Source organism: Micropterus salmoides, unplaced genomic scaffold (genome assembly GCF_014851395.1).
Source record: "Micropterus salmoides isolate LMB-PRFRI ecotype aquatic unplaced genomic scaffold, ASM1485139v1 Ms_hic_scaffold_14, whole genome shotgun sequence".
Taxonomy (NCBI): Eukaryota; Metazoa; Chordata; class Actinopteri; order Centrarchiformes; family Centrarchidae; genus Micropterus; species Micropterus salmoides.
Window position 1 is genome coordinate 33,293,900 of NW_024040485.1, and position 18,707 is coordinate 33,312,606.

Consider the following 18,707-nt stretch of genomic DNA (forward strand, 5'->3'; position numbering starts at 1 on the left):
CTCCAGGTGACAGGTCCTGGCGGGCCCGTCCCCTCCAGGTGACAGGTCCTGGTGAGTCTGTCCACTCCAGGTGACAGGTCCTGGTGAGTCCGTCCCCTCCAGGTGACGGGTCCTGGTGAGTCCGTCCCCTCCAGGTGACAGGTCCTGGTGAGTCTGTCCACTCCAGGTGACAGGTCCTGGTCCAGCACTGCTGCGGTACCTGCGTCTCATCTCCACCTTCCATGTTCATCGTTACCTGAACTTGACCCAGCTCGAGCTTCTCCTTCTGATTATCCACATGTTATATCACATGTAACGAGTGACAACGTGTCAGAATGAAAATGGATGACTGAGTGTGTGTGAGGGCCAGGCTGAATCTGACTTGGAGGGCCCCTCAGAGCCACCTGCAGGCTGCAGCTCACCCAGTTCAACATGTTCCTGAAACTAACCACTCTGTCTCATCGAGCTTTATTAAGGACGCTCCAGAAGACTCAGAATAAAACAACAGGCCTGTTTACATAACGGCTGAAACGCCAGTGATTCCACATTCTGGAAAAGACCTTAGTGCCGGTTGGTCAGCGCAGAGTCTGATGACCTCACATACATCAGTATCCTCCACTGAGCTTCTGCATGCTGCTCTTTCTGTAGCAGCTCCACAAACGGCCAGCTGACGTGGGGGTAATGCTCTAAAAGGCTTCAACACGTGAGCCTGTGCATACATCATACGACACTGTCTGTGAAGGTCCCTGTCATCAGAGAGATCCAGCCTCACCACAGACCGTAAGGACAGCCTCTCTACTCCTAACAATGGGAATATTACTCCTCTCTGCGCTGTATTTAAATGTCACGTCTGAGCCGTGCTGAGAGCGAACCCTCAGTGACTGTTCAGCCGCCGCCACAGCTGTTCCACAGCTTTGATAAATCGTCCAGACATTAAAAAGAAACTCACACACTTCACAATAACTGAATTCTCACTAAAGCTTTGGGAACTCCTCTGTTTTGTAACTTTAAAATAGTCATCAAAGGCTTTGGAGGCATGGTGAACTCATGGTGAAGCAAAATCCACACGTCCTGTTCCAGCTGATTCAGGAAGGTCCTCTCCAAGACCTCCAGAGCTGAAATGATCAGCTTCCTCTTTAATAATAGAACCAGGTAAAACAGCATGAACTAGAAAGCCAGCAGAGTTCTACTTTTAAATGTTCGTCACCCACCAACCAGTCACATGTTCATTATCAGAGAGGAGTCACTTTAGCACAGCTGAACTGATTTTCCGAAGTGATTTCCTCTGGACCGGCACCGGCCAACATTCGTTTCACAGTTATTCAACCTTCCAGGATCTTCCCAGGATTCATTGTTTCCTCAGTTTGAATCAGATCTCATTGTTTTCATCCCTCTAGTGAAACGCAGGCCGTGTTTCAGGCTGCCTGACTCGGCTCCTCGCCGCAGGCCTGCTGTCAGACGAGGAACGCCGCTCAGACCCATGCTGGAGTCTGATACTTCCACAATACTACAGTATTACAGCAGTATTATTGTAGTATTACTAGCAGCCGTTTACTCCTGCAGGGAGGAGTCACACTGACATCTAGTGGTGACATCAGGTAACAAAAAGTGTATTTCCTGGAACCCTGTAGTCTGAATGTTGTCATGTTCCTCGTCTGAAGATTCAGATAAATTCAGATAAACACAGTTAATAAATAAATAACAATAACCCCATCATTGTTCCCCATTAAGGCCTTCTGAAGGGCCCCGCCCCACACCTGGAGGCCCCGCCCAGACAGCTGGCCGACCCAATCACAGTAGCCTCGCAGTGTTTAACGTGTTTAGAAAGTTCGAGTTATTTGGCCTGTACTACGAAGCGAGGTAACCGGCTTATCCAGGTAACTTCAGGAGTAACTTTGTGACGTCGGGTATAACTTCCCGATTAACCAGTACTACGAAAGGTGGACGGGTGTTACCTGGGGTCTGTTGCTATGGCAATTTACGCTGCATCTCTAAACTGCTCCGAGCAGGTTTTGTTCGTGGTTAACTCGAGGTTACCCTGGATGCGCGGACTACACACCTCATCTGTATTAATAAGCATTATTACACACTACTTCAAAATCTGTTCAGTTTTCATCCTGATTTGTTCCACTGAGGCTGCAGCGAAGTTCTGAACACAACAGCATCACGTTCAGACAGCGAGCCCTGCAGCCCAGCTGGGATTTTAGAGATGAATCTTTATTAACGGGACAGTTTCTTAGATGGAGCCCGTCTGCAGGCTATAATTGAATTCTCCTGAGAGGTTTCAAATATTTAGATTTAAAAAATCCTAGATGAAAGTGTGAAATTTCTAAGAAGAAAATCGGAAATTCCCTCATAAAAAATCAAAAATCACTGTTTTCTTCTGAATACGCCCGATCATGATGGTGACTGTGGGCTAAACTCAGGAGCGTTTCCTCACTGCTGAATCAGATTGCAAAGTTTAATCTAACTTTCCAGTGCATGCATAATACACGGCAGACGTGTGAGTGATGTTGCAGCCTTGCAAAGTGAAGTTTCTCTCATAAATGTGGGACTATAATGTCAGAGAATATTCAAGTTTTTACTTGTAGATCTTGGAATAATCTCAGATTATTCCTCCTCTCCGCTGGCTCCTTCCTTTGTTACAACAGACCTTATGTGCAGCTTCATCATATTACACATAAAAGAAGAGCCCATAAAATACAGAAGAGAGATCTGAGCTACAATAAGAACACTGAAGATAATTAGGCTAATTTACGCCATGCGATGCCAACAAGCCTCCCTGGCTTTGTCGGCCGCCACGATATTAGATTTAGCCGTTAACTAATTCATAATTTCCTGACACTTCCAACGTGCGTTCCTCTGGAGAAATACGGAGCATGCGCCGTTGCAAAAAACTCTGCCTGCACGGCGGAACATGTCGCTTTTATGCGAACTCGCAACTAACCAACATCTGATCCACCTTGGTAGTACCGTTTACCTCCAGTGTAGCGGTCAGAGTTTGCCTGATAACCCCGAGTTAACTCTGAGGAGGTTGAGCTCCCTTCGTAGTGCAGGCCAATTATCTTACGGTTGTTTCTGTCTCCTGGTTTCCTGACTGTTGCCATGGAAACAGCTCATTGATAAGCGAGCTCTTCCTGTTCCTTTCAAATTAAAGCAGACGAGGTTAAAGAAGAAAGACTTCAGATTAGAACCAAAGTTTCCCACTTTTTAATTTTCAAAAATAAAACTGCTGAACTTTTCTTTTACAAACATTCGAATAAAACACACGTTTAAAAACTGTTAGAAAACACGGAGTAAAAAAACACCATCAGTTCGTCAATCAAAGAGATCGATCCCTGAAATCAGCCCGACCAGGAAGCTGCCGACAAACACAGGCTGCTGGTGACTGAGCGCGCTCAGAAGGGTGTCCGCTGCTGATGTCCATTGTTGTTGTTTCCTGCCAGGACGTCTGGTGGTTGTTGTTGTTGTTTCCTGCCAGGACGTCTGGTGGTGGTTGGTGTTGTTGTTGTTGTTGTTGCCTGTCAGGACGTCTGGTTGTTGTTGTTGTTGTTGCCTGTCAGGACGTCTGGTTGTTGTTGTTGTTGTTGCCTGTCAGGACGTCTGGTTGTTGTTGTTGTTGCCTGCCAGGACGTCTGGTTGTTGTTGTTGTTGTTGCCTGCCAGGACGTCTGGTGGTTGTTGTTGTTGTTGCCTGCCAGGACGTCTGGTTGTTGTTGTTGTTGTTGCCTGCCAGGACGTCTGGTGGTTGTTGTTGTTGTTGCCTGCCAGGACGTCTGGTGGTTGTTGTTGTTGCCTGTCAGGACGTCTGGTTGTTGTTGTTGTTGCCTGTCAGGACGTCTGGTTGTTGTTGTTGTTGTTGCCTGTCAGGACGTCTGGTTGTTGTTGTTGTTGCCTGTCAGGACGTCTGGTTGTTGTTGTTGTTGCCTGTCAGGACGTCTGGTGGTTGTTGTTGTTGTTGTTGTCGTTTCCTGCCAGGACGTCTGGTGGTTGTTGTTGTTGTTGTCGTTTCCTGCCAGGACGTCTGGTGGTTGTTGTTGTTGTTGTCGTTTCCTGCCAGGACGTCTGGTGGTTGTTGTTGTTGCCTGTCAGGACGTCTGGTTGTTGTTGTTGTTGTTGCCTGTCAGGACGTCTGGTTGTTGTTGTTGTTGCCTGCCAGGACGTCTGGTTGTTGTTGTTGTCTGTCAGGACGTCTGGTGGTTGTTGTTGTTGCCTGTCAGGACGTCTGGTTGTTGTTGTTGCCTGTCAGGACGTCTGGTTGTTGTTGTTGTTGCCTGTCAGGACGTCTGGTTGTTGTTGTTGTTGCCTGTCAGGACGTCTGGTTGTTGTTGTTGTTGCCTGTCAGGACGTCTGGTTGTTGTTGTTGTTGTTGTTGCCTGTCAGGACATCTGGTTGTTGTTGTTGTTGCCTGCCAGGACGTCTGGTTGTTGTTGTTGTCTGTCAGGACGTCTGGTGGTTGTTGTTGTTGCCTGTCAGGACGTCTGGTGGTTGTTGTTGTTGCCTGTCAGGACGTCTGGTTGTTGTTGTTGTTGTTGCCTGTCAGGACGTCTGGTTGTTGTTGTTGTTGCCTGTCAGGACGTCTGGTTGTTGTTGCCTGTCAGGACGTCTGGTTGTTGTTGTTGTTGCCTGTCAGGACGTCTGGTTGTTGTTGTTGTTGCCTGTCAGGACGTCTGGTTGTTGTTGTTGCCTGTCAGGACGTCTGGTTGTTGTTGTTGTTGCCTGTCAGGACGTCTGGTTGTTGTTGCCTGTCAGGACGTCTGGTTGTTGTTGTTGTTTCCTGTCAGGACGTCTGGTTGTTGTTGTTGTTGCCTGTCAGGACGTCTGGTTGTTGTTGTTGTTGCCTGTCAGGACGTCTGGTTGTTGTTGTTGTTGCCTGTCAGGACGTCTGGTTGTTGTTGCTGCTGCTGCTGCTGCTGCTATCTGCCGTTCCCCGTCAGGCTGCTGGTCTGGCGGCCTGTGGCGGGCTGCAGAGCTGCCCAGGGGTCCTGCAGCATCGACGGACTGAAGTATTTCTCCACTGGAGAGTCTGCAGATCCAGACTGAAGAGAGAGAGAGAGACTCTGATTAATTCAAAACAAACTTTATCAGCAGACTTGATGAGAAACACAAGCTGAAGCTCCTCAGAGCGTCTGCAGCAGAGATAATAAACAGGAGCAGCTGATCAGGGCTTATTTATAAAACTCTGCGTAGGATCCTCACTGTAAGTGTCCGTGCACCCAAAAAGCAAAAACATTCAGACTTATCAAAGCGAGAGTACGCATCTGTGAGTAAGTCCCCTTTATAATCAGTGTGTGAGAAATGTGGCCCCTGTGAGGGCGCTCCATGTAAACGCTCAGTGAAGCTCGTTAATATTAACGCGTCCTGACTGCAGGACGAAAAGGAGGCAGACTCTGAATCTAACTGAGGGACGCTGGCGTTCCTTTTGGTGGGTAAAAACACACTTTTACCAACGCTGGAGCCCCGCCCCTTTATAACCAACCTGCAGGAAGGGGCCTCCCTCTGAGTAGTGACGTCGCTGGCTGGAGGGGGCCACACAGACGGGATGTTTGAAAAGAGAGGAAACCGAACGACTTCCTCTGAGTTTAAACATTTAGTCGGCTCGCTGAACGAGGAAAAGAAACACGGCGTGTTGGAAATTACATAAAATAGTGTTTTGTTGCCGCCCGTCACATCCACACGCCGGCGCTTAGCGTTTGGCTCCATAAGGAAACGAACAACACATGAAACTGTGCTCTGCTCGACTGACTCGCTCCTGTTCACCTGATTGAGGAGAACAAACTGCTGCATGCAGGTTTAATCAATCTGATTCCTGATTAAACATGTTTGAGGCTCTTTTGCAGAAACAGAATCTGTTTGTGTTTCTGATCCTGGATCTCTTTGTGGCCGCAAATGATCTTAAATTCTGTTTTTTATTGCCACTTCAGGGACAATCAGTCAGGCTTCAGAAAGGCTTTGAGCCTGGAAATGTTCCACAGCAGCAGGCCTCGTCATCCTTCTGTGTTGTTCGTACGCACCGTTTAGAAATAATAACGCATTCCATTTATACAGAGCTTCACAGTGAAGTGGGGGGGGGACTCACCTCAACCACCACCAATGAGGCCCCTGGACAGGAAGGGTCTGAGGCTCCATCCACGCCACCAGTGTGTTTTAAAGCAAAGCGATGTCCAGCGTTTCAGCTGCGGCTCAGAACTGACCTCTACCTGTATTAAAACGACGTTCACGCACACTGACCATGTGTGAGCGGTGTAAACAGGAAGCAGACTGTCTACTCTGCAGCTGCAGAAGAAAGTTCTACTAGAGACGAACGAAGAGCAGCGACGGTGCAGAACCACAGCAGAGATGTCTCTGCGAGGTGGAACTGTTACTGAGAGGAACACGGGAGGAAGAGACGGTGGCGGCGGGAAACAGGCTGGGAGTCGCCGCAAATACGGAGACATGCGCAGGACAACTTATTTTAATAAAACTCTGTCAGCAGCATCGTGTTTCTGCTTTGACTGACTGATCAGAGCCAATCAGGAAGCCAAACGGGAGCGTCATCGTTTTCAAGTGTAATTTATACTTCTAGTAACGCCCTACCCTACGCCGTCGCCTGACGTGCACCTCCTCACAAATGTAGCTACACGTCGAGTCGACGCGGACCGTAAGCTCTGTGATTGGTCGGCTGAGTAGCCTCGCAACGCCTCCGAGCCGACAGGAAGTGCCCGTGCTTTGAAGTAACTTTTTTTTTGAAGTAACTGGCGGCCAAAACGGCGGCTGTAACACGGTGGATCGATATATTTGACCGTCACAACCCGAGCGAAATGACTCGTTTCACCATCAGAAGAAGTTATTGATCCATTCTGTCGGTAACATTCGAAAACGCTGCACCAGCCGCACGTAAACCACTTTACCTCCAATCACGTTAGCGGAGCGCTAAACCGGAAGTTAGCCTGCTCGGCCGGCTAAAGTCATCACAGTGGACGCTGTAGCGCTGCTGCCAACTAGCGTTCGGGGGTGTAACTGCAGAATGACAGACACACCGACGCACAAGTATAAATACATGGCTACGTGCGTAGACCCGACGCAGGAGTATAAATCAAGCTTAACACGCCGCCCCGGAACAGGCTCAGCGGCGTTTTCAGACGTCAGCGTTTCAGTCTGGACGGGAGGAAACGAGCAGAAGGTCTGAGGAGTAAACGAGAGGCAGAGTGAGGAGGTCAGAGAACATATGTGGGAGAGAAAAGCTGTTCAATTCTGTTCTGATTAACATGAATTCAGTGCCGACACAGGCCGAGTCTGTTGTCACTGAGCTGAGAAAGTCAGAGGTTAGTTCCTCAAACAGAGACCCAACGAGGAGGGAGGCCGAAATCTGAGAGCAGAGCTACAGTCTGACGTTCCTTTTCCACAAGCTGATGCACGAACATTCACCAGTACTGCTACTAACTGAGAGTACTGCTACTAACTGAGAGTACTGCTACTAACTGAGAGTACTGCTACTAACTGAGAGTACTGCTACTAACTGAGAGTACTGCTACTAACTGCTACTAACTGAGAGTACTGCTACTAACTGAGAGTACTGCTACTAACTGAGAGTACTGCTACTAACTGAGAGTACTGCTACTAACTGCTACTAACTGAGAGTACTGCTACTAACTGAGAGTACTGCTACTAACTGAGAGTACTGCTACTAACTGCTACTAACTGAGAGTACTGCTACTAACTGCTACTAACTGAGAGTACTGCTACTAACTGAGAGTACTGCTACTAACTGCTACTAACTGAGAGTACTGCTACTAACTGAGAGTACTGCTACTAACTGAGAGTACTGCTACTAACTGAGAGTACTGCTACTAACTGAGAGTACTGCTACTAACTGCTACTAACTGAGAGTACTGCTACTAACTGAGAGTACTGCTACTAACTGAGAGTACTGCTACTAACTGAGAGTACTGCTACTAACTGAGAGTACTGCTACTAACTGAGAGTACTGCTACTAACTGAGAGTACTGCTACTAACTGAGAGTACTGCTACTAACTGCTACTAACTGAGAGTACTGCTACTAACTGAGAGTACTGCTACTAACTGAGAGTACTGCTACTAACTGAGAGTACTGCTACTAACTGAGAGTACTGCTACTAACTGCTACTAACTGAGAGTACTGCTACTAACTGAGAGTACTGCTACTAACTGAGAGTACTGCTACTAACTGAGAGTACTGCTACTAACTGAGAGTACTGCTACTAACTGCTACTAACTGAGAGTACTGCTACTAACTGAGAGTACTGCTACTAACTGAGAGTACTGCTACTAACTGAGAGTACTGCTACTAACTGAGAGTACTGCTACTAACTGCTACTAACTGAGAGTACTGCTACTAACTGAGAGTACTGCTACTAACTGAGAGTACTGCTACTAACTGAGAGTACTGCTACTAACTGAGAGTACTGCTACTAACTGCTTACTAACTGAGAGTACTGCTACTAACTGAGAGTACTGCTACTAACTGAGAGTACTGCTACTAACTGCTTACTAACTGAGAGTACTGCTACTAACTGAGAGTACTGCTACTAACTGAGAGTACTGCTACTAACTCCTAACTAACTGCGAGTACTGCTACTAACTCCTAACTAACTGCGAGTACTGCTACTAACAGAGTACTGCTACTAACTGCTAACTAACTGCGAGTACTGCTACTAACTGAGAGTACTGCTACTAACTGAGAGTACTGCTACTAACTGCGAGTACTGCAACTAACTGAGAGTACTGCTACTAACTGCTAACTAACTGAGAGTACTGCTACTAACTGCGAGTATTGCTACTAACTGCGAGTACTGCTACTAACTGCGAGTACTGCTACTAACTGAGAGTACTGCTACTAACTCCTAACTAACTGCGAGTACTGCTACTAACTGCGAGTACTGCTACTAACTGAGAGTACTGCTACTAACTGAGAGTACTGCTACTAACTGAGAGTACTGCTACTAACTGAGAGTACTGCTACTAACTGCTAACTAACTGAGAGTACTGCTACTAACTCCTAACTAACTGAGAGTACTGCTACTAACTGCGAGTACTGCTACTAACTGCGAGTACTGCTACTAACTGAGAGTACTGCTACTAACTGAGAGTACTGCTACTAACTGAGAGTACTGCTACTAACTGCTACCTAACTGCGAGTACTGCTACTAACTGAGAGTACTGCTACTAACTGCTAACTAACTGCGAGTACTGCTACTAACTGCTACTAACTGCGAGTACTGCTACTAACTGCTAACTAACTGCAAGTACTGCTACTAACTGCTAACTAACTGAGAGTACTGCTACTAACTGCTAACTAACTGAGAGTACTGCTACTAACTGAGAGTACTGCTACTAACTGAGAGTACTGCTACTAACTGCTAACTAACTGAGAGTACTGCTACTAACTGAGAGTACTGCTACTAACTGAGAGTACTGCTACTAACTGAGAGTACTGCTACTAACTGCTAACTAACTGAGAGTACTGCTACTAACTGCTAACTAACTGCGAGTACTGCTACAACTGAGAGTACTGCTACTAACTGAGAGTACTGCTACTAACTGCTAACTAACTGAGAGTACTGCTACTAACTGAGAGTACTGCTACTAACTGAGAGTACTGCTACTAACTGAGAGTACTGCTACTAACTGCTAACTAACTGAGAGTACTGCTACTAACTGCTAACTAACTGAGAGTACTGCTACTAACTGAGAGTACTGCTACTAACTGAGAGTACTGCTACTAACTGAGAGTACTGCTACTAACTGAGAGTACTGCTACTAACTGAGAGTACTGCTACTAACTGAGAGTACTGCTACTAACTGCTACTAACTGAGAGTACTGCTACTAACTGAGAGTACTGCTACTAACTGAGAGTACTGCTACTAACTGAGAGTACTGCTACTAACTGAGAGTACTGCTACTAACTGAGAGTACTGCTACTAACTGAGAGTACTGCTACTAACTCCTAACTAACTGCGAGTACTGCTACTAACTGAGAGTACTGCTACTAACTGAGAGTACTGCTACTAACTGAGAGTACTGCTACTAACTGAGAGTACTGCTACTAACTGCTAACTAACTGCGAGTACTGCTACTAACTCCTAACTAACTGCGAGTACTGCTACTAACAGAGTACTGCTACTAACTGCTAACTAACTGCGAGTACTGCTACTAACTGAGAGTACTGCTACTAACTGAGAGTACTGCTACTAACTGAGAGTACTGCTACTAACTGCTAACTAACTGCGAGTGCTGCAACTAACTGAGAGTACTGCTACTAACTGCTAACTAACTGAGAGTACTGCTACTAACTGCGAGTATTGCTACTAACTGCGAGTACTGCTACTAACTGCGAGTACTGCTACTAACTGCGAGTACTGCTACTAACTGCGAGTACTGCTACTAACTGCTACCTAACTGCGAGTACTGCTACTAACTGAGAGTACTGCTACTAACTGAGAGTACTGCTACTAACTGAGAGTACTGCTACTAACTGCGAGTACTGCTACTAACTGAGAGTACTGCTACTAACTGAGAGTACTGCTACTAACTGAGAGTACTGCTACTAACTGCTACCTAACTGCGAGTACTGCTACTAACTGAGAGTACTGCTACTAACTGCTAACTAACTGCGAGTACTGCTACTAACTGCTACTAACTGCGAGTACTGCTACTAACTGCTAACTAACTGCAAGTACTGCTACTAACTGCTAACTAACTGAGAGTACTGCTACTAACTGAGAGTACTGCTACTAACTGAGAGTACTGCTACTAACTGCTAACTAACTGAGAGTACTGCTACTAACTGAGAGTACTGCTACTAACTGAGAGTACTGCTACTAACTGAGAGTACTGCTACTAACTGAGAGTACTGCTACTAACTGAGAGTACTGCTACTAACTGCTAACTAACTGAGAGTACTGCTACTAACTGCTAACTAACTGCGAGTACTGCTACTACTGAGAGTACTGCTACAACTGAGAGTACTGCTAACTAACTGAGAGTACTGCTACTAACTGCTAACTAACTGAGAGTACTGCTACTAACTGAGAGTACTGCTACTAACTGAGAGTACTGCTACTAACTGAGAGTACTGCTACTAACTGAGAGTACTGCTACTAACTGCTACTAACTGAGAGTACTGCTACTAACTGAGAGTACTGCTACTAACTGAGAGTACTGCTACTAACTGAGAGTACTGCTACTAACTGAGAGTACTGCTACTAACTGAGAGTACTGCTACTAACTCCTAACTAACTGCGAGTACTGCTACTAACTGAGAGTACTGCTACTAACTGAGAGTACTGCTACTAACTGAGAGTACTGCTACTAACTGAGAGTACTGCTACTAACTGAGAGTACTGCTACTAACTGAGAGTACTGCTACTAACTGAGAGTACTGCTACTAACTGCTAACTAACTGCGAGTACTGCTACTAACTCCTAACTAACTGCGAGTACTGCTACTAACAGAGTACTGCTACTAACTGCTAACTAACTGCGAGTACTGCTACTAACTGAGAGTACTGCTACTAACTGAGAGTACTGCTACTAACTGAGAGTACTGCTACTAACTGCTAACTAACTGCGAGTGCTGCAACTAACTGAGAGTACTGCTACTAACTGCTAACTAACTGAGAGTACTGCTACTAACTGCGAGTATTGCTACTAACTGCGAGTACTGCTACTAACTGCGAGTACTGCTACTAACTGCGAGTACTGCTACTAACTGCGAGTACTGCTACTAACTGCTACCTAACTGCGAGTACTGCTACTAACTGAGAGTACTGCTACTAACTGAGAGTACTGCTACTAACTGAGAGTACTGCTACTAACTGAGAGAACTGCTAACTAACTGCGAGTACTGCTACTAACTCCTAACTAACTGCGAGTACTGCTACTAACAGAGTACTGCTACTAACTGCTAACTAACTGCGAGTACTGCTACTAACTGAGAGTACTGCTACTAACTGAGAGTACTGCTACTAACTGAGAGTACTGCTACTAACTGCTAACTAACTGCGAGTGCTGCAACTAACTGAGAGTACTGCTACTAACTGCTAACTAACTGAGAGTACTGCTACTAACTGCGAGTATTGCTACTAACTGCGAGTACTGCTACTAACTGCGAGTACTGCTACTAACTGAGAGTACTGCTACTAACTCCTAACTAACTGCGAGTACTGCTACTAACTGCGAGTACTGCTACTAACTGAGAGTACTGCTACTAACTGAGAGTACTGCTACTAACTGAGAGTACTGCTACTAACTGAGAGTACTGCTACTAACTGAGAGTACTGCTACTAACTGCGAGTACTGCTACTAACTGAGAGTACTGCTACTAACTGAGAGTACTGCTACTAACTGAGAGTACTGCTACTAACTGAGAGTACTGCTACTAACTGCTACCTAACTGCGAGTACTGCTACTAACTGCTACCTAACTGCGAGTACTGCTACTAACTGAGAGTACTGCTACTAACTGAGAGTACTGCTACTAACTGCTAACTAACTGCGAGTACTGCTACTAACTGCTACTAACTGCGAGTACTGCTACTAACTGCTAACTAACTGAGAGTACTGCTACTAACTGCTAACTAACTGAGAGTACTGCTACTAACTGCTAACTAACTGAGAGTACTGCTACTAACTGCTAACTAACTGAGAGTACTGCTACTAACAGAGTACTGCTACTAACTGAGAGTACTGCTACTAACTGAGAGTACTGCTACTAACTGCTAACTAACTGAGAGTACTGCTACTAACTGCTAACTAACTGAGAGTACTGCTACTACTGAGAGTACTGCTACAACTGAGAGTACTGCTACTAACTGAGAGTACTGCTACTAACTGCTAACTAACTGAGAGTACTGCTACTAACTGAGAGTACTGCTACTAACTGAGAGTACTGCTACTAACTGCTACTAACTGAGAGTACTGCTACTAACTGAGAGTACTGCTACTAACTGAGAGTACTGCTACTAACTGAGAGTACTGCTACTAACTCCTAACTAACTGCGAGTACTGCTACTAACTGCGAGTACTGCTACTAACTGAGAGTACTGCTACTAACTGAGAGTACTGCTACTAACTGAGAGTACTGCTACTAACTGAGAGTACTGCTACTAACTGCTACCTAACTGCGAGTACTGCTACTAACTGAGAGTACTGCTACTAACTGAGAGTACTGCTACTAACTGCTAACTAACTGCGAGTACTGCTACTAACTGCTACTAACTGCGAGTACTGCTACTAACTGCTAACTAACTGCAAGTACTGCTACTAACTGCTAACTAACTGCAAGTACTGCTACTAACTGCTAACTAACTGCAAGTACTGCTACTAACTGCTAACTAACTGCGAGTACTGCTACTAACTGAGAGTACTGCTACTAACTGCTAACTAACTGAGAGTACTGCTACTAACTGCTAACTAACTGCGAGTACTGCTACAACTGAGAGTACTGCTACAACTGAGAGTACTGCTACTAACTGAGAGTACTGCTACTAACTGCTACTAACTGAGAGTACTGCTACTAACTGCTACTAACTGAGAGTACTGCTACTAACTGCTAACTAACTGAGAGTACTGCTACTAACTGCTAACTAACTGCGAGTACTGCTACTACTGAGAGTACTGCTACAACTGAGAGTACTGCTACAACTGAGAGTACTGCTACAACTGAGAGTACTGCTACAACTGAGAGTACTGCTACAACTGAGAGTACTGCTACTAACTGAGAGTACTGCTACTAACTGCTAACTAACTGAGAGTACTGCTACTAACTGAGAGTACTGCTACTAACTGAGAGTACTGCTACTAACTGAGAGTACTGCTACTAACTGCTAACTAACTGAGAGTACTGCTACTAACTGCTAACTAACTGCGAGTACTGCTACTAACTGCTAACTAACTGAGAGTACTGCTAACTAACTGAGAGTACTGCTACTAACTGAGAGTACTGCTACTAACTGAGAGTACAGTTAACAGTTAGTAGCAGTACTCGCAGTTAGTACTCGCAGTTAGTAGCAGTACTCGCAGTTAGTACTCGCAGTTAGTAGCAGTACTCGCAGTTAGTACTCGCAGTTAGTAGCAGTACTCGCAGTTAGTACTCGCAGTTAGTAGCAGTACTCGCAGTTAGTACTCGCAGTTAGTAGCAGTACTCGCAGTTAGTACTCGCAGTTAGTAGCAGTACTCGCAGTTAGTACTCGCAGTTAGTCGCAGTACTCGCAGTTAGTCACAGTTAGTCGCAGTACTCGCAGTTAGTCACAGTTAGTCGCAGTACTCGCAGTTAGTTGCAGTACTCGCAGTTAGTAGCAGTACTCGCAGTTAGTTGCAGTACTCGCAGTTAGTTGCAGTACTCGCAGTTAGTTGCAGTACTCGCAGTTAGTTGCAGTACTCGCAGTTAGTAGCAGTACTCGCAGTTAGTAGCAGTACTCGCAGTTAGTTGCAGTTAGTAGCAGTTAGTTGCAGTTAGTTGCAGTACTCGCAGTTAGTAGCAGTACTCGCAGTTAGTAGCAGTACTCGCAGTTAGTAGCAGTACTCGCAGTTAGTAGCAGTACTCGCAGTTAGTTGCAGTACTCGCAGTTAGTTGCAGTACTCGCAGTTAGTTGCAGTACTCGCAGTTAGTTGCAGTACTCGCAGTTAGTTGCAGTACTCGCAGTTAGTTGCAGTACTCGCAGTTAGTTGCAGTTAGTTGCAGTACTCGCAGTTAGTTGCAGTTAGTTGCAGTACTCGCAGTTAGTAGCAGTTAGTTGCAGTACTCGCAGTTAGTTGCAGTACTCGCAGTTAGTTGCAGTTAGTTGCAGTTAGTTGCAGTACTCGCAGTTAGTTGCAGTTAGTTGCAGTACTCGCAGTTAGTTGCAGTTAGTTGCAGTACTCGCAGTTAGTTGCAGTTAGTTGCAGTACTCGCAGTTAGTTGCAGTACTCGCAGTTAGTTGCAGTACGTTGCAGTACTCGCAGTTAGTTGCAGTACTCGCAGTTAGTTGCAGTACTCGCAGTTAGTTGCAGTTAGTTGCAGTACTCGCAGTTAGTTGCAGTTAGTTGCAGTACTCGCAGTTAGTTGCAGTTAGTTGCAGTACTCGCAGTTAGTTGCAGTTAGTTGCAGTACTCGCAGTTAGTTGCAGTTAGTTGCAGTACTCGCAGTTAGTTGCAGTTAGTTGCAGTACTCGCAGTTAGTTGCAGTACTCGCAGTTAGTTGCAGTACTCGCAGTTAGTTGCAGTACGTTGCAGTACTCGCAGTTAGTTGCAGTACTCGCAGTTAGTTGCAGTACTCGCAGTTAGTTGCAGTACTCGCAGTTAGTTGCAGTACTCGCAGTTAGTTGCAGTACTCGCAGTTAGTTGCAGTACTCGCAGTTAGTTGCAGTACTCGCAGTTAGTTGCAGTTAGTTGCAGTACTCGCAGTTAGTAGCAGTTAGTTGCAGTACTCGCAGTTAGTTGCAGTACTCGCAGTTAGTTGCAGTACTCGCAGTTAGTAGCAGTTAGTTGCAGTACTCGCAGTTAGTAGCAGTTAGTTGCAGTACTCGCAGTTAGTAGCAGTTAGTTGCCGTACTCGCAGTTAGTTGCAGTACTCGCAGTTAGTTGCAGTACTCGCAGTTAGTTGCAGTACTCGCAGTTAGTTGCAGTACTCGCAGTTAGTTGCAGTACTCGCAGTTAGTTGCAGTACTCGCAGTTAGTTGCAGTACTCGCAGTTAGTAGCAGTTAGTTGCAGTACTCGCAGTTAGTAGCAGTTAGTTGCAGTACTCACAGTTAGTAGCAGTTAGTTGCAGTACTCACAGTTAGTAGCAGTTAGTTGCAGTACTCACAGTTAGTTGCAGTACTCACAGTTAGTTGCAGTACTCACAGTTAGTTGCAGTACTCACAGTTAGTTGCAGTACTCACAGTTAGTTGCAGTACTCACAGTTAGTTGCAGTACTCACAGTTAGTAGCAGTTAGTTGCAGTACTCACAGTTAGTTGCAGTACTCACAGTTAGTTGCAGTACTCACAGTTAGTTGCAGTACTCACAGTTAGTTGCAGTACTCACAGTTAGTTGCAGTAGTAGCAGTTAGTTGCAGTAGTAGCAGTTAGTTGCAGTAGTAGCAGTTAGTTGCAGTACTCACAGTTAGTAGCAGTTAGTTGCAGTACTCACAGTTAGTTGCAGTTAGTTGCAGTACTCACAGTTAGTTGCAGTACTCACAGTTAGTAGCAGTTAGTTGCAGTACTCGCAGTTAGTTGCAGTACTCGCAGTTAGTTGCAGTACTCGCAGTTAGTTGCAGTACTCGCAGTTAGTTGCAGTACTCACAGTTAGTTGCAGTACTCACAGTTAGTTGCAGTACTCGCAGTTAGTTGCAGTACTCGCAGTTAGTTGCAGTACTCGCAGTTAGTTGCAGTACTCACAGTTAGTAGCAGTTAGTTGCAGTACTCACAGTTAGTTGCAGTTAGTTGCAGTACTCACAGTTAGTTGCAGTACTCACAGTTAGTAGCAGTTAGTTGCAGTACTCGCAGTTAGTTGCAGTACTCACAGTTAGTTGCAGTACTCGCAGTTAGTTGCAGTACTCGCAGTTAGTTGCAGTACTCACAGTTATCCACATGAAGTTTTCCATTTAAACTGATCCATTAAACGCACGCGGGAGGTCGACGTGTTTGATGGAGCACGTGACTCCGTGTTCACCTGAAACTTTACCTGGAGGTTTTGAGCCGATGCGGGACTGAAGGACTGAGGCCGCCTGAACCCGCCGCCCCTGCGCCACGTCGGGCCTCCGAACCCCCGGGACCCGCCGCCGAACCCGGCCGGAGTGTCTCCGAACCCCCGGGAACCGCCGCCGAACCCGCCGAACGGAGAACCGTCCCTGTATCCTCGGTTAGAACCCGGGGAATAGCTCGGAGAACCCGGAGAGTGCGCGGGGCCGCCCCGGGGAGATCCTCCGTAGGGAGAGCGAGTCCCGGGGAAACCCCAGCAGGAGGCCGGGGAGGGAAACCTGCCAGCCGGCCGCGGGGCTCCGGGACTCCGCTGAGGTCTGACCGGAGCTCGGTACATCTGTGCGGCTAGAAAAGAACAAAGAGACGGTGAGGAGACCCGGAGAGTTCTGCTGCTGGAGACCACAAACACAACACTGAGACCCAACCGGAAACACGCAGCTCTGCTCCCGGTCCTGCAGAAGGCAGCGCCGCCCAGCGGCCACCGGGGTCTTCCCCACACCTCGTAGCTTCACACCGCCCCCTACTGTCCGGAGTGCGTCACATCAGGGTTCAATCACCAGAAACGGTCCTTCAGACTTCGCTGAGACCGTTTCAGGATTCAAACCTCTTTTCTTCTTTCTTACTGATTAAAACGTGTAATTTTACCCAAGAACCCCTTTCAGTTCCTGAGCCGTCCACTGGAGAATCTGTGACCATGAAGCTTTGCTGAACCTGGTTTTTAGAGCTAAAGAGCTAAAGGATGGGATCTATAAATCCAGAGCTGAAGGAGAATGTGCGTCCTGGAAGTAAACTCGGACCCATGCCCAGCAAGACGTCTAAACAGAGCCCAGACGCCTGGGCTGAAACAGGGCTGAATTTGGAATATATATATATAATATTTTATCAATAATTCCTTTAATATAAATACAAATACAACATGTGGTAATAAAAACATAAATAATGAGAAAATAAATGGGTTGGCTACATCCAATCTACGCTGCTGCTTGATGCATCAGAGCATCAGGTGGGTCTCTCGGTTGGCGCCAGTCTCTCGGGGAAATGGGATCCATAACTGTTGAATATGTAAGAATATGAATATAAGTAAACATTATAATTTGACTATGTTCACTGTTTTCCCATAAGACATGACTACTATCATCAAATGAGTTTAAATGAAAACATTATATTTCTAATTATCATTTTAATGAAGGTAAAAAAAAAAAAGAAAAAATATCATTTATAACGTTTTTTTCTTTTAATTTAAAAGCCCTTATTTATTAACTTACTGACCCATTTACGGCTATAGAAAATATCAAGATACTTGAACAGGACACACGTTTCAGCCATCATGTTGCATTAGAACAACCAAACAGAGACATTGCTTTTATTCTTTTGTGTGTGCTGTGAATGTAAGTGTTCTGTTCTGAATATTTATCGTTATCGTTGTCTTTGCTGACTGTGTGCTGGAGAATTTGCAATAAATATTTAGTGTCAAAAGTCAAAAACTCATATTTCCATATCATAATGATCTAACGTTGGTGAGTAAAATATATGTGTGGCTTTCATTATAAAATTATAATAGGTTGCACATGTTTCATGTTCACCCCCTTTGAATTCAAGAGTTTTAAGGGCACGAGGAAACCAGTGGGCATCATGGAGTAACGTTACAGTAACGTGAAGTTACACTTGCATGCAGCATGTTAAGCTAACCACGACGTGCCTTACTCTAACGTCACACCCGCTGAAACGTGCTGGTTCCTACACATTAACATATAATGTACATAAATAATGAAGACATGTCAAACAAAGACACAGATTTAAGAACAAAGTAATTGTCTTTTTGCTTCCAGTGTTTGCAGTAAACTCTCGCCCGTTGCTCGCTGAAAGGCCAAAATCGTAACGTATCCCCTCGTTTAAAGATGGCGGATATGTTTATCGCGAGATCTGGCAACTCTGATGTCTACTAACTTTCAAGTCTCGCGTTGCCAGTAGTCATGTGTCAGTAGGGCTACAGCTGCCATCTAGCGGTTGAAAATAGTAATTGCATCTTGTTTTAAATTAAAATGAAAGTT

The 18,707-nt window shown here is 45.7% G+C and overlaps 1 protein-coding gene across 1 annotated transcript; it reads right to left on the bottom strand.

Moving 5' to 3' along the window:
* Window positions 1-4,883: 4,883 nt before the first annotated feature.
* On the bottom strand, window positions 4,884-17,279 carry LOC119902758 (M-phase specific PLK1 interacting protein). The gene is made up of 2 exons (XM_038719110.1): window positions 16,640-17,279; window positions 4,884-5,017 (listed from the first exon to the last, which is right to left on the bottom strand). The coding sequence occupies exons 1-2, from the start codon at window positions 16,991-16,993 to the stop codon at window positions 4,895-4,897; spliced, it is 477 nt and encodes a 158-aa protein (XP_038575038.1). The 5' UTR covers window positions 16,994-17,279; the 3' UTR covers window positions 4,884-4,894.
* Between the last annotated feature and the right edge of the window lie 1,428 nt (window positions 17,280-18,707).